The following is a 17175-nucleotide window of genomic DNA, read 5'->3' on the forward strand; positions in this document are numbered from 1 at the left end:
AACTACTCTTAAAAAAAAAAAAAAGTATGGGAAAAAAAAGAAAGCAAAAAGACTGGACAACGTGACTGAAAACTGAGAGAAACAATGGTCACAGGCCCATAGGGGATTCAGATAATGGAGTTACACATACCAATTAAAAAAGAATAATGTTTTAATTGTACCAGAAGGAAATAAGAGAATGGGACAGAAATAATAATTGAGAAGGTAAGGGATAAAAATTTTCTAAAATTAATGAAAGATATCAATCCAGACATCTACTAAGATCAGTGAACCTCAAGAAAGATAAATACAAAGACCACACCTAGGCACATCACAGTCAAATTGCTATAAACTGAAACAATGAGAAAGTCTTAAAAGTGGTCAGAGAGGGGCGCCTGGGTGGCTCAGTTGGTTAAGTGTCTGACTCTTGATTTTGGCTCAGGTCATGATCTCAGGGTTGTGGGATCGAGCCCCAGGTCTTGCTACAAGCTCAGTGCTGAGTCTGCTTGTCCCTCACCCTCTGCTCCTCCCCCTGCTTGCACTCTCTCTCTCTCTCATATAAATAAGCAAAATCTTAAAAAAAAAAAAGTGGTTAGAGAAAAAATTACCTCCAAAAGAGCAATAGGAAGACTTAAAACTGACTTACCAGTAGAAACAATAGAATCCAGAATACAATGTTCTACAATGAATTCAGTTCATTCACCCGTTAGACAAATATTTATTGAGTATCTACTGTATGCTAGACACTGTTGTAGGTACTTTGGGATGACATCAATGAACAAAACGAAGAATGTATGTTACTTTTATTGTATAAAATGATATCATAAACATTTTTAAGAGAAGAAATTGTACAAAGCATGCTTGACAGTCTGTTTAGGAAATATAGTTCATTTCTGCTGTTAGAATTATTTAAAATTTTGATTCAATAGACATGACTGGTACTTTCTCAGTGATGAATGAGATTCTTTATAATCAAGTAGAGTTTATTTTTGCACAAATAGACAGATCTCCTAGGCTGGCTTTTGGGTAATAACAAGTCGTGTAATTTTAGAGCTGATGTTTCTAGATGACCCTAGATGTCATCTAGTCCAGACTCTTCATTAGAGATGAAAAGAGCAAGGCACAATATATTTGGCTTTCCAAGGTCAGAAAAGTAGTGAGAGACACACCAATGACTTCTGATTATTTTGGGAGGGTGGTTTAATTTAATTTTTATCAATGTAACATGTGCATAATTTTAAAGATAATTGTATAACACTTAAAACCAAAAAGCAGCAGTCTCTTGCTCTTTCTCTGCCCACCTCCAAGTTCCAGTCTCCAGAGAGAACTATGTTTAACGTCTAATATTATCATTCTGTTGTTTGATCGGATGTTTTATTATTTATTGTGTGACAGCTTGTTCAGTGCACATATCTGAAGTGTGTGAGAGAAGTCCTTTCCCCTCTTAGTCATTTCACAGTACATGCCTTCATTTAAAAGCACAGGTGGGATAACCACAGATCACTGGTGAACCTCTTGATATACTGTTAACTAATGAAATTGATTTTTATGTTATTTATGGAGTAAATTTTATTTCTTTGGAGTTGGGGCTGAATATTGGTTGCAGGGGGATTAGTGGTTCCATAAATATATATCTTCAGAGGAGACAAAGCCTGAATTTTTCATTGCACATGTTTTCCCCTGAGCTTTAAAGTATAAAAAATTAAAACTAAAATTTTCCAAAGTCTCTAAAGTTTTAACTAAAGGGAATAAAAACATGTTATGATTACTAAAATTTTATGATTATAAATAAATTCACATTCATGAAGAAACAATATACAGCAAATCATTTTCATCTTGGTAGAATATTAAATATACCACTAATTTGCCTTTGGCATTTGAAGTGATGCTTATTTTAGCCATCTCAACATTCGCTTTGTAATCTGGAAATGCTTGTGATGGAAAGCACTGAATATAAGACTATTAAATAATGTACTTTACAATTATTATTGGTGGGTTGGAAGATGGCGGTGGAGTAGGAGGATCCTAGGCTTGCCTCATCCCACAAATACAAGATAACTATCAAATCATCCTAAATACCCCAGAAATTGACCTGAAGACTGGCAGAACAAATTCCACAACTAAAGGTAGAGAAGAGGCCACATTGAAAAAAGCAGAAAATCTAGAGACATGGTTTAAGAGACAAATGGATCCTGGCCACAGCAGGAGGGAGGGAAAAGGGTGAGAGACAGACTAACACAAAGGGGAGTGCACAGGTAAAATGAATCCCCATAGCAATTGGCTTGGAAAGCAAAAGGGGCAGAATTTTGTGACTTCTAGCAACTAGTGGGGCTTAAAGTCTGGAGTTTTAAAGATCAGTGGGCTTGGCTGGGCTAGAGACCAGAGGGCACTGCACTGCTCTTGGAGAGAAGGCAGGCAAACCACCTGTGGACACACAGAATGGAAACAGTGGTCTGAAGAACACCTGGGCCACACAGTGGGGATGTCATCTGCTCATCTTAGAGTGTGTCCCAGAGACAGCATTCACAGAGAGGACCCTCTGGGAATAAAGGAACTGGTTGGTGCCATTTCCTTTCCCTACCCCTCAACATAAGCACAGGGCCACCTGTGGGAACCAGCTCAGCACCAACACTTGCTACCTAACTTGCTTACACCAAGCCCTATCACCCTCCCCTCCACATTCCAGTGTAACCACCTCTCCTAGTCACGCTTGCCTCAATTCCGGTGTGGTGGGAAACCTCCCCCAGAAGACCAACCCAAAACACTACTCACACAGTGTCTCCAAACATGGGAGTTTTGTGGACCCTTGGTTCCAGCAGTGGTGGCAACAGGTCTCATTTCACAAATAGACCAGAGCACACCTAGTTAAAACTCGCCACATTCACATTAGACCAAACATTATCCACAACAGGAAAAAAGAACCTCTGCAGATGACTGGCCTGAAGGATAAAGTGGCCGGGACAAAACAGCAGAGCACACACAGCACACACTGAAGATACTTCGGGAAGCACCAGGACCTGGGGGAGTGGGGATACTACAAGGCAGGGCACTACAGGGACCTCTTCTTCATAAGGCCATTACCCTCAAGAACATGAGACATAGCTGACTTTCCTAATGTACAGAAATAGGCACAGAGACTTAGACAAAATGAGAAGACAGACAAATTTATCCCAAATGAAAGAACAGGACAAGACTTATCCAAAGATCTAAGCGAAACAGATACGTCTCATGCCTGATGGAGTATTTAAAGCAATGATCATAAGGATACTCACTGGACTTGAGACAAGAGTGGAAGACGTGAGTGAGACTCTTAACCCAGAGATAAGGAATAACACACCAGAGATAAACGGTATAATAAACAAAATGAGAAACACCCTTAATGGAATGAACAGCAGGGTGGAAGAAGCAAAGGAAAGAATAAGTGACCTAGAAGACAGAGTAATGGAAAGTAATCAAGTTGAACAAAAGAGAGAAAAAATAATTATGTAAAATGAGAATAGACTTAGGGAACTCAGCAACTGCATCAAATGTAATAACATTCATATTATAGGAGTCCTAGAAGAAGGAGACAGAGAAAAGGGACAGAAAATTTATTTGAAGAAATAATAGCTGAAAACTTCCCTAATCTTGGGAAAGAGATATCCAGAGCCAGGAGGCACAGAGAACTCCCATAAAAATTAACAAAAGCAGATCCACACCAAGACATACTGTAATTAAACTGACAATACAGTAATAAAAGGAAAAATCTTAAAAGCAGCAAGACAAAAGTAGTCCTTAACTTACAAGGGAAAACCCGTAAAGCTAGCTGGACATTTCTCAACAGAAACTTGGCAAGCCAGAAGGGAGTGGCATGATATATTCAAAGTGCTGAATGGGAAAAATGTGGAGCCAAGAATACTCTATCCAGCAAGGCTATCATTCAGAATAGAGGAGAGATAAAGAGTTTCCCAGACACACAAAAACTAAAGGAGTTCATGAGCAGCAAACTAGTCTTGCAAGAAATATTAAAGGGGGCTCTTTGAGTGGGAAGAAGAGACCAAAAATAACAGTATAACGGTAGGAAACACAAAAGCAGTAAAAATGAATATTTCTGTAGAAAACCATTCATAGGACTCACAAAATAAAAGGATGTAAAATATAAAAACATACACCTAAAATATGGGGAGGAGGGGAATAAAGAATGGGTTCAAACTTAAACCACCATCAACTTAATATAGACTGTTATATGCAGAAGATGTTATATACAAACCTGATGGTAACTGTGTACCAAAAAATACTAATAAATATGCAAAGAATAAAGAGAAACAAATCCAAAATATTACTAAAGAAAACCAGCAAACCATGAAAGAAAGACAAGAAAGAATCAGAGAAAATCTTCAGGAACAACCACAAAACAAATAATAAAATGATAATAAATACATATCTACCAATAATTACTTTGAATGTAAATGGACTAAGTGCTCCAAACAAAAGACAAGGTGACAGAATGGATTAAAAAAACAAGACCTATCTATATGCTGCCTACAAGAGACTCATTTTAGACCTAAAGACACCCGCAGATTGAAAAGTGAGGGTATGGAGAAATACTTACCATGCAAGTGGATGTCAAAAGAAAGCTGGAGTAGCAATACTTATTATCAGACAAAACAAATTTCATTCATTCATTCATTCATTCATTCATTCATATATTAGAGAGAGAGAGAGAAAGCAAGCATGAATGAGGGGGAGGGGCAGAGGGAAAAGGAGAGAGAGAATCCCAAGCAGGCTCCATGCCCAGCATGGAGTACGACGTGGGGTCCAACCCCATGACCCTGAGATCATGACCCAAGCTGAAATCAAGAGTCAGACACTCAACTGTCTGAGCCACCCAGGCGCCCTGGAAAAAATGGACTTTAAAACAAAGACTATAACAAGAGACAAAGGACACTATATAATAATAAAGGGGACAATCCAACAAGAAGATTTAACAATTGTAAATATTTATGCACCCAACATAGAAGCAGCCAAATACATAAAACAGTTAATAACAAACATAAAGGAACTAACCGATTAGTAGAGGACTTTAACACCCCATTTACATCAATAGACAGATCATTCAAACAGAAATCAACAAGGAAACAATGGTTTTGAATGACACACTGGAACAGATGGATTTAACAGATATATTCAGAACATTCCATCCTAAAATAGCAGAATACACATTCTTTTCAAGTGCACATGGAACATTCTTCAGAATAGATTACATATTAGGCCTCAAAACAAGCCTCAACAAATTCAAGAAGACTGAAGTCATACCATGCACATTTTCTGACCACAACACTATGAAACTAGAAGTCAACCACAAGAAAAAATCTGGAAAGACCACAAACACATGGAGGTTAAATAACATGCTACTAAACAATGACTGGGTCAACCAGGAAATCAAAGAAGAAATAAAGAAGTATATGGAAACAAAATGAAAATGAAAACACAATGGTCCAAAACCCTTTGGGATGCAGCAAAAGCAGTTCTAAGAGGGAAGTTTATAGCAATACAGGCCTACCACAAGGAGCAAGAAAAATTCAAACAAACAACTTCATTTTACACCTAGAGGAGCTAGAAAAAGAACAACAAACAAAGCCTAAAGCCAGAAAGAAGGAAAAAAATAAAGATTAGAGCAGAAACAAATGATATAGAAACTAAAAAAACAATAGAGCAGATCAATGAAACCAGGAGCTGGTTCTTTGAAAAAAAAAAAAAGATTAAAACTGAAAAACCTCTAGCCAGACTTATCAAGAAAAAAAGAGAAAGGACTCAAATAATTAAATCACAAATGAGAGAGGAGAAATAACAACCAACACCACGGAAATACAAACAATTATAAGAGAATATTATGAAAAACTATATGCCAACAAATTGGACAACATAGAAGAAATGGATAAATCCCTAGAAATATATAATCTACCAGAACTGTAACAGGAAGAAATAGAAAATTTGAACAAACTGATAACCAGCAAAGAAATTAAATCAGTAATCAAAAAACTCCCAACAAATAAAAGCCCAGGACCAGATGCTTCACAGGTGAATTCTACCAAACATTTAAAGAAAAGTTAATCAAACTTTTTTGATTAACTACTTCTTCTCAAACTACTCCAAAAAATAGAAAAGGAAAACTTCCAAATTCATCCTACGAGGCCAGCATTACCCTGATACCAAAGCCTTCTCAAACTACTCCAAAAAATAGAAAAGGAAAACTTCCAAATTCATTCTATGAGGCCAGCATTACCCTGATACCAAAGCCAGATAAATACATCACTAAAAAAGAGAACTACAGGCCAATATCCCTGAGGAACATAGATGCAAAAGTCCTCAACAAAATACTAGCAAACCAAATCCAACAATACATTAAAAAAATCATTCACCATGATCAAGTAGGATTTATTCCTGGGTTGCCAGGGTAGTTGAACATTCACAAATCAATAACCACATTACATCATATCAATAAGAGAAAGGATGAGAACCATACAATCATTTAAAAAATGTAAGAAAAGCATTTGACAAAGTACAATATGCCTTCATGATAAAAACCCTCAATACAGTAGATTTAGAGGGAACATACCTCAACATAATAAAGGCTGTAGATGAAAGACCCAGAATTAACATCATCCTTAATGGGGAAAAACTGAGTGCTTTTCTTCTATGGTTAGGAACAAGACAAGGACATCTACTCTCACCACTTTTATTGGTAAAAAACACATCTACTCTCACCACTTTTATTGGTCTTTGACTTCCACAGCAACCAGACAGCAAAAAGAAATAAAAGGCCTCCAAATCAGTAAGAAGGAAGTACAACTTTGACCATTTGCAGATATAATACTATATAGAGAAAACCTGAAAGATTCCACCAAAAGACTGCTAGAATTGACAAGTGAATTCAGTAAATTTTCAGGATACAAAAATCAATGCTCAGAAATCTGTTGCATTTCTAAACACCAATAATGAAGCTGCAGAAAATGAAATTAAGAAAACAATCTCATTTACAGTTGCACCAAAAATAATAAGATACCTAGGAATAAACCTAACCAAAGAGGTGAAAGGAACTTTTGCTCTGAAAACTATAAAATACTGATGAAAGAAATTGAAGACAACACAAAGAAATAGAAAGAAATTCCACGCTCATGATTGGAAGAACAAATACTATTAAAATATCTGTACTACCCAAAGCAGTCTACACATTTAATGCAATCCCTTTCAAAATACCAACAGCATTTTTTTCACAGAACTAGAACAAACAATCCTAAAATTTGTATGGAACCACAAAACCCCAAATAGTCAAAGCAATCTTGAAAAAGAAAAGCTGGAGGCATCGTAATTCTGGCATTCATGTTATATTACAAAGCTGTTGTGATCAAAACAGTATGGTATTGGGACAAAAATAGGCACATAGATCAATGGAACAGAATAGAAAGCCCAGAAATAAACCCACAACTATATGGTCAATTAATCTTCGACAAAGCAGGAAAGAATATCCAGTGGGAAAAAGACAGTCTCTTCAACCAGTGGTGTTGGGAAAACTGAACAGCAGCATACAAAAGAAAGAAACTGGACCACTTTCTTATACCATACACAAAAATAAACACAAAATGGATTAAAGACCTAAATGTGAGAGCTGAAGCCATAAAAATCCTAGAAGAGAACATAGGCAGTAACTTCTTTAACATCAGCCGAAGCAACTTTTTCTAGATATGTCTCCTGTGGCAAGGGAAACAAAAGCAAAGATAAATTATCAGGACTACATCAAAATAAAAAGCTTCTGAACAGCGAAGGAAACAATCAACAAAACTAAAAGGCAACCTACTGAGTGGGAGAAGATATTTGCAAATGACATATCTAATAAAGGGTTAGTGTCCAAAAAATATAAAGAACTTATACAACTCAACACCCCAAAACCAAATAATCCAATGAAAAAACAGGCAGAAGACATGAACAGATATTTCTCCAAAGAAGACGTCCAAATGGCCAACAGACACATGAAAAAATGCCTAACATCACTCATCATCAGGGAAATATAAATCAAAACTACGAGATATCACCTCACACCTGTCAGAATGGCTAAAATCAATCAACACAAGAAACAACAGGCGTTGGTGAGGATATGGAGAAAAAGGAACACTTATACACAGCTGGTAGGAATCCAAACTGCTGCAGCCACTGTGGAAAACAGCATGGAGGTTCCTCAAAAAGTTAAAAATAGAACTACCTTATTATCCAGCAATTGCACTATTAGGTATTTACCTAAAGAATACAAGAGCACTAATTCAAAGGGATACATGCACCCCTATGTTTATAGCAGCATTATTTACAATAGCCAAGAAATGGAAGCAGCCCAGATGGCCATCGATTGATGTATGGATAAAGAAGTTATATACACACACACACACACACACACACACACACACAATGGGATATGACTCAGCCACAAAAAGAATGAAATCTTGCCATTTGCAACGATATGGATGGAGCTAGACTATAATGCTAAGTGAAAATCAGTCAGAGAAAGACAAATACCATATGATTTCACTCCTATGTGCAATTTAAGAAACAAAATAAATGAGCAAAGGGAAAAAAAGAGAGACAGAGAAATCAAGAAACAAACCCTTAACTATAGAGAACAAACTGATGGCTACCAGGGTGGAGGGGGTGGAGATGGGTTAAATAGGTGATGGGGATTAAGGAGGTCACTTGTGATGAGCACCAGGTGATGTATGGAAGTGCTGAATCACTATATTGTACACCTGAAACTAATAGAACACTGTATGTTAACACACTGGGATTAAAATGAAAACTTAAAAAAACCCAATTATTGTTAACATTAATCCCACTGACTATTTCATCTGTCTTCCCCAGAGGAAACACCAAATAGTGAAGTAAACATTTTCACTCATCTGGTCTGTATAAATCTAAAATCTAGTAATTGAAAATGTCATAACTACAGATGTATTTTTCAATGAAGTTCTTCTCAATTTAAAATTATTTGCATATTAGGTCATTTGCCTCAGGGATTATGAGACTAGTTGCTTACATGAGACAGGAAGCTGGCTGTGGACTGGGATGACGGTACGTTAGAATGAGAACGCACAGCTGAGGATGGCTGTAAAAGGCGAGGCTTCACAGAAGTATTTGAGGTGTATCCAGGGCCCTGAAGTTCCTAGAAAGCAATACAGATGGAAGCAAAAACAATTGTTGACCTACACCTAGAATTGTGAAATCAAGTGTATTTTGCAAAAATAATCTCAGTCTCAGGTGCTGAACATCTACAAGGTCAGAAACCTAAGTATCAAGCGAGATGCTTCTAAGTTACTCTTTGAAGACGAAGCATATGCTTAGGGGGATGCCTTCACACTGCTAACTGTAAAAAGCATTTGAGGCATGAAAACACCTTGGATGGTGGGCCAGTAAACTGGTTCCTAGTTTTTGCCAGACTCCACGGTAGTTCTGGCTAACTACTGAGAAAGATCCTCTACAACTATGAGTGCTCTAGCCTGTGAAAGTATCTATTACTAAGACTTTAATGAATGTCTGAAGCTTTAAAATATACTTGCAACATAGACATATATTTCAATGGAAAATGTACCGTTTTTAAAGAACACATGTTTCTGTCTTGCAGATTAAATCATTTTTGCTATTCTCCAAACAAGCTACACACGCTTGCATGTCGGGGCTTTGCACTTGCTTGACCCACTTCTGTACATAAAGTTCTTCTTTCAGGTAGCCTCAAGGCATTCCTGAAGAAGGCGTTTGCCTCTCTTATTATAAACTTAATACAGAGTATGGTGCTTCAATTTGTTACCATAGCAAAAGGATAGGTATAGAATGTAAGGATGTTTATACAGATTCTGTAATTGCTAGTATCAGATAATGTTGAAAGTACACTTGAATGTATCTAAGGCACAGGAAGAAAATATATAAGTATATTAAAGAATGGCATTATTTTTTGCTTAAACTATGATGAAAAAAAAAAAAGACCTCACTTTTACATCCAAAGTGTGTTGAAGTTTTAGGCGCACAGATTCTTGTTCCTGACGCTGTATGATATCTTGACATTCTGCAAACTGCAAAGATGCCTACGATCAAGCAACCACATGTGGTTTACCCTCCATTCTCTATACAATTTTATTAATCTATAAATACCAAGTTGCCATCTCTTCAAGGGAACTTCCCCCACTCTTAGCACACTAACTTGCATTTATCTATTAATTTATTTTATTCAGTAAACTTAGAACAATTGGAGGCCATCTTTATTCTCTGTGTCCCCAGCATCTACACAGCATTTAGTACGTGAAGGGCATTCAAGAGAATGAAGAAGCTAAGGATGAAATGAGCAAATAGCTTTAGCAATATAAGAAAAATATACAGAGAAATAACAACTGAAATTCATTGAATCAATATCTCATGTTTTAAAATCAAAGTTGACATAGGAGGGATCACAGGTCATTTTACCTAACCATAAAGGCTCTGATTTCTTAAGAATCAAGGACTAGTCTGGGTACATTTTTAGCCTTCCAGAGTTCTCAGGTGACAAGAAAGATTTATTCCTCTATGATAAATGGCAATTACAAATCCAGGGTCATTAATCCTTCTCATTCTTTAAGCTGTGTTTTCTGCCTGCATTTTCTGGACCCCAACAAATGTCAGACAGTAGAATTATGCTATCATTTTATTGATATCATTAACAGACTGTATTCTACCTAGTGTCCAAGTCATTCTGTGGCAGTAAGTTAGACTGGAGACATTTTAATTTATTCAGTCCACTAAGGACATCAGGAGCATCTTACATCTCATATCTTACCGCTCCTATGACTGTATTAGCCTGAAAAAGAGAATTTTGTAAAATGTATGCATTATAACTATGTTTTAAAGCTTAGAAGAGCCTTCTCCATAGGATGCGGTTTTTCCTTGTGCCAGGTGATTGTGATGTAATAGAGATTTGGTTCCTATCAACATTGAGCTTTTATTCAGAACAAGTCTACTTCATAGCTATTTAGCTGATAATTACACATTTGGTTAATAACTACCTTATCAAGAGCTACTTCCATATTAGCAACCTTTTCTTTCAAACGGCGTTCCTGGGATCTCAGGACCTCCAGCTCTCCAGCCATCTTGTTTTTTTCTGTTGCAACCGTACTCAGTTCCTGGCTCAATTTATTCTTCTCTTCTTTTAGAAAATGCTTTTCCTATAATTATAGAGGAAAAAATATCAGAAATAATATGCTGACATAGATGCTCAGATGTGATGGAAATATGAAACTTTATAAAGACCTGAACTATAGTTTAATTCATATGCCATTTAATTGCATTTGAGTTGGAGCTGGGAGCTATTAGAATTGTTACCATGTACTCTTTTATTTTTATCACTACTGGTATTATTACTTCTTCTTAGGCTTATTAAATCTTTGATAAAACCTACAAAACATGTAATAACTATGCTGCATAAAAAGAGACGGCATTATGGTGAATTGAGACTGAGTAATGATACACTAAATTTTATTGTAATTTGTTTAAAATGACAAAAGAGATTTAAAGAAGATGGCTTTATTTGAAAGCTTTGTGGGCTTCTATTTTGTTTCAAGGTTGAATATTCATTTCATAAATGCCTACTGCAGACCCTAAAAAGATGGGACACACAGTTCCTGCCCTCAAGGCCCAGTGATAAGAATGAGCTTATTGATATACTTCTGGAGAGTCTTCGGTATTCAACAAAATTTCATTAAAATTTGTTCACGTTCCTTTAAAAAAGCATCATGAGATAGGGAGACAAAAAGAAATGCATAGTAGTCAAGTTACCTCAACTTACTGAGTCTGTATTTCTTTATATATTTCTTTCTTCAAGAAAATGTTTAATGTAAAAAAGGTAGATGGTATTGCCACTGTAATAAACCTTTTGGATGGAAATAATTGTTTTTTCTGATTAGTTAGACAGAAAGGGCTTCAGAAAGAAAGATTAATTTTACAAGTTGTCTCCTTTCTGTTTGAAGGGGATGTCCATGGGTTTTGATGAATCCCTTCCTCTGGGTGGGGACAGGCACCTGTGATGACAGCAGGCAGCGACCTCTTATGCCCTAAGATTCCCCAGGGAGGACAAGGATAAGCACTGCTTTACGTCCCAAATGGGCAAATAATGGGAGAAGAAAAAGAAAAAAACAAATTTAGGATAAGAGAAAAGGAGGGAAGAAAAAAATAGGAAAGAACCCCAAAACGGAAATAACTAAGTCCCTATGACGAGGGGTCTGCACAAACACATGCCTTTGTCCATATCGGGACTGTTTAGCCTCACTCTAAAGGCTGTCAGCAGCTCCTGTGGGGCATGGGGAAAGCAGTTAACTTGGGCTGCACCTGTCTTCTACGCAAGCTCGTTACTGCCTCACCTCCGTTACAGTCAGTTCTGATGTAACTTCTTTTGAAAATTGTTCCAAAGTGACTGATGTGTCAGGGAACGTCTGAGCACAAAACCGATTTCACACTTGTTATGTACAGTTCATTTATACTAAGTCAACACAAAACTGCACCCAGCTAAACAGAGCTGTGTAGGAATACACAAAAAGCATACATGCACACTCTTCAAACACCCATCAACCGCTACCTCAGTTTACCTTGTTTTAGGAGTCACATCCACGCACATCTGGTATTACAGAAAACCCCCCTTCTGCCCCCTTATAATACCTCACAAGCCGCAACCCTCTGATGCACACTTCCACAAGCAAACTTCAGGTCTTTTTCAAGTTAAAGGACCATATTTATTGTAGTATTTATGTATTCTTCACCATTTAACATGTGACATGTGTAAAACTGCTACCGTTTTCATTCCGTTCCTATTTTTTGTATGTCACTGATGAAATCTGTTAGTGGGGTGCTCCTAATCCCACTGTTCTTAGCACCCCCGGGGCTTGTACTGCACAGTTTGGCAGAGCACAGTGACTTTAAGAACACATACGTCACATAAAATCATCTCCTGTCTCTACCAGGAACGTCCTTTTGCCCATTTTCTGCATTTAAAATACTAGCTCTTTCAAGATCCTACTCAAATGTTCCTTCAGGAGCTTTTCCCTCATTCTCTTGGTCAGAAATAACCTCATGTCTCTGTTGTACTTTGTAACTCCTCTGTCTTCTCCTATTGAAGAGTGAACAGATTGGCTTCCTCCACTCTGAGGACAGGTACTCACCTTATTTGCATTGGTCATTGCCTCTTCCAAAAACTGTATCTTGCTCTGAAGGGCATCTATTTGACCTCTTTTAGCTGTGATTTGCTTTTGCATCCCCATTGCCACTTTCATAGCTGGGGGAAAAAAAGGAAGTAAACTGCCTTAGTTTTTAAGATTTCTAAATTTTGAGAGGCTACTATAAATTGATGGTTAAACATTATGAGAGGGCGACAAGACTCTCCAAGGCACTTGGACAGTTTCAAGAGAGTGATCATGGAGAAAGGTCTTCAGATTTCACAATATTGGGATATAACAATTTTCAGCAATTACTCAGAGATGTTGAGCTGAGATTGATGTTTTGATTTCCTTCCTATTGGTATTAATTTCATTGACTATCATAATTTGCCCTATCTCCCATGGTTATAGAATACTGATCAAATTCATACTTACCCATATAGAAAACATATACATAAACATAGTCATATAATGAAAAACATATGTAATATTTTTACTAAAATAATTTTCTAGAAATTCATATTTAAAATACCAAAGACATCTCTTATTTGTTTATATGATATCCTATAAACATGTCATAAGTGACTGTGTAAGACATCTATTATTAAGTGATCTTTTTTAAAGATTCCAGTGATACCACAAACCATTCGGTTTTTATTCCCATGGTTATTGCATGTGTTTGGCACTCACTACTATTTCAATAGTCATTTTTGGCAGCATAAGCATATATATGGAATTATTTTAGTAAAACTAGTGATGGAATGAGAATGTTCAAAGCAGGTAGGAGGCACCGAATACTTCAGACATGGCAGGCCATTGAAAAGATCTATGAAGCTCACCCTTGCTTGGAAATTCAAAGCCAGAGACCCAATGTTGTTTCCCACAGGTAGCTGAGGAAAGAGATTTGAAAATGCCATGGCTTTGAGTCAGATCCAAATAGCGCTTAGAGGTTAAAAAGAGAAAATGTACTATTCTTTAGAAACAAACTATCAGAGAGGATGAAAGGTCTGACTTCTTGCTAACAAGATTCAGTTCCTCTAGCTAAGCTGTCAAAACAGGGCTGATTAGGCAGAGCACAGGGCTTTATTAACAGAGCGACAGTCCGACATCATTCGCTCACCAGTCATCTCATTCAAGCACTCAGAAGAACTCTGGTCTCATTAAGTGCATCATGGCTGGCCTTCAAAGCTTATTTTCTTAAATCTCTTTTATTTTAAGATAATTTTAATTAATAAAAATAAGCATTTGAATGCAAACACAGGTTTACCTAGTTAATTTAATCACTGTAATGTGACTGGGGCTGTGGTCGGAATGCCTGGAGGGCACTGAGGAAAGGACTCTCTCTGGTGGTGGGGGGAGGGAACAGACCCCAAATGGGCCTCCTGAGTGACCTCTCCAAACCCCACCATTTTCTTGGTGTTAACCAGCAAAGAAAGAGCTGAACCTGCAAGAACTGCACAAAATACAGAATGCTTCAAGAATCTGTGTGTGGCCTTTGGACAGGGGCCACAATAATCTTCTCTGAATGGTTCCAATTTTAGTACATGTGCTGCTGAAGCAGGCACAGAAATAAATCTTTTGACATTAAAAAATATTGAGAAATAAAAAAATATAGACTTTACTTAGATTAATATTTATTCTTATAGTCAGCTAATATAGCCATACCAACAACAATATGAATAATATAAAACAGCAGATAACCTTCTCTGTCAGAATTAATATGGGCAGCAAGGGACAAAGGGAACAGGTCTAAGTGGTGACAAGGGACCACTCATCCTGGCAGTTGAATTCCCAGGGCTTCATCCCATTTTTATCGCAGAGAAAGAATCAGGAACTGACAACCACAAATTTATAGTTTGTGTGGATAACGAACATGTGAAAAATAAGGGAAAATCATTGGTAATTTGTATTTTTATCAACACTTCCTTAAGAATAATTAATTGGCACTTACAGACATTGAGATCTGTTAGAAATTACTGAAACAGCCACAGGGAAAACTCAGACACTTTAGGGATTATATTAAGCACATGGCATTTTCCCTAAAATCCCTGAGTAGAACGACTGCTATCTAACACCTGTCATTGGTGCCTATCACTGTGTATCTCTCACATCGGGTGGCACCTGAGAGAGGTGGCAGGCGATGTATCCAGGTTTGTGTTTTAATAAGTCTAGACCAATGGAATTAAAAACAGACGAATAAAATCCAGCAAAGCATACCATGACCATCGGATCCTTCCATTGACTTTAATGTATTTCTTGTTTGTTCAAGTTCAGACTGTGCAGATTTTAATTGCATTTTCAGTTTATTTGTAGTAGCTTCCATTTCTTCAGTTTTGTTTCGAAAATTCCTTTTTAAGACTTCATAGTCCTCTGTACCATGTGATAATAACAGATGGTTACTTTTGTCTATCTTGTTGTATGAAGTGTATTTTATTTGTAATTAATGATCACAGAATTTCAGAGCTGGAAGAGACTTCATTTATCTACATCATCATCTGTTATAGAAATTAGATGTACAGTCACATTTTACTCCCCTTTTACTCTTCACTGATTTTTTCCAGCCAGTGTAATTGGCTCACATGAACTGCATCTTTCTTGGGTGGTCATATGTACCACAACAGATCTCACCACCATCTGTAGGTAGGTGAAGCTCCAAGACATGATAAGTAACCTGAGGTTGCCATGTGTTCTTTTTATTTCTAGTAATTATTAAAATACTTGGCATGTATTCATCATTCTATACAAAAACACACACACACCTACTTACCTTTTTATATATTTATATATGATAGATTTATATACATAAAGGGAACAAACAGAGCCAAGACCTCTTTGCTGAGATGTAACTGTCTACCCAGACATTTCCATGTGAATGTCCCGGCACCACCCACACTAACCGTCTCATACTGGCTATATCTCACCCTCCCGCCCTCAAGCCTGCCCCTCCTAATGGTTTCCTTCTCTCAGTCGTTGGTGACCACTGTTCTCCCAATACCACAGACCTAAAACCTGAAGGCCGCACACAACTCCTCTAATCACCAAGTACTGTTGTTCAATCATCAAAATACTCTTTAATTTTTTCTCTCATTCTCACTGCCACTGCCTTTGTTCAAGTTTTCATGGCTTCCTGGGGCCATTGCAACACCCTCTTTAACTGGCTGGCCTCTGGCCCTATAGTCTTGCCTTTCTCTATTTACCTGCCAGCACTGTCCTTTCAAAATGTAAATTTGATGACAATAATCTCCTACTTAATGTCTTTGCTGGCTCCGCACTGTCTGGCTCTGCCTATCTACTCTGCCTCATTTCTTAGCCCTTGTTCCTTTGCACTTTTACTCACATACTTCTGAGCTTACATTGTTATTTCATGCCTTGTGCTTTTGCCCATAATGTTCTCTCTGCCTGGGTTGCCCTTCCATCTCTTTTTTACCTGCCAAATCCCTTTTCTTCCTTCAAAGTTAGCAGAGGAGGTGTGAATCCTATAGGAGACTGATTGTCTACACTCTCCTCCAATTGCACCCAGCACACTGTGCCTCACCCACTTCCTGTGACCCGTTCTATAGAGGTCTGGCTCCCCGCTAGCCAGGAACCTCACTGTTGTGTTTCTAGGGCATATCGCAGTATCTGGGCCTAGTAAATGCTCAGGAATCCTTGACAGTGTGTATGTGCTTGCGTGCGTGCGTGTGTGTGTGTGTGTGTGTGTGTAGTAAATGATACCCGCACCACACCAATCGTGAACTAGAACTTGTTTTTAAATCTAAGATCTTAATTGATCTTAATTGATTTTTCAAGAAATCTACACAAGTCTGTTTATACATGTTGCTTCCTTATGAAACCTCTAATCAAGCTAACTGACTCAAAGGACTCAAGGTTTCCACTTCCTTCACCCTTTTCTTGAAAACTCAATAAAAAGGGGTGCCCAGGTGGCTCCGTCAGTTAAGCATCTGACTCTTGGTTTGAGCTCAGGTCATGATCTTGGGGTTGTGAGACTGGAGCCACCTGGTGG

The 17175-nt window shown here is 37.5% G+C and overlaps 1 protein-coding gene and 1 non-coding gene across 13 annotated transcripts in view; both read right to left on the minus strand.

Moving 5' to 3' along the window:
* The window catches only part of CCDC158 (coiled-coil domain containing 158), a 98811-nt gene that overhangs the window by 41762 nt on the left and 39874 nt on the right, over positions 1–17175 (minus strand). For 11 of the 12 annotated variants that reach the window (XM_078068794.1, XM_078068801.1, XM_078068795.1 and 8 more), the window contains 5 exons: positions 15390–15542; positions 13179–13291; positions 11034–11192; positions 9990–10082; positions 9041–9166 (listed from right to left, as the gene is read on the minus strand). In XM_078068794.1, the coding sequence (XP_077924920.1) occupies positions 9041–9166; positions 9990–10082; positions 11034–11192; positions 13179–13291; positions 15390–15542 (644 nt within the window). The remainder of the gene's footprint in view (positions 1–9040; positions 9167–9989; positions 10083–11033; positions 11193–13178; positions 13292–15389; positions 15543–17175) is intronic. The other variant, XM_078068792.1, reaches the window with a different exon arrangement.
* LOC118539350 (U6 spliceosomal RNA) lies at positions 14631–14737 on the minus strand. Its single transcript, XR_013446688.1, has one exon. It is a non-coding gene; the product is annotated as a U6 spliceosomal RNA (small nuclear RNA).

This window comes from Halichoerus grypus, chromosome 3 (assembly GCF_964656455.1).
Source record: "Halichoerus grypus chromosome 3, mHalGry1.hap1.1, whole genome shotgun sequence".
NCBI lineage: Eukaryota > Metazoa > Chordata > Mammalia > Carnivora > Phocidae > Halichoerus > Halichoerus grypus.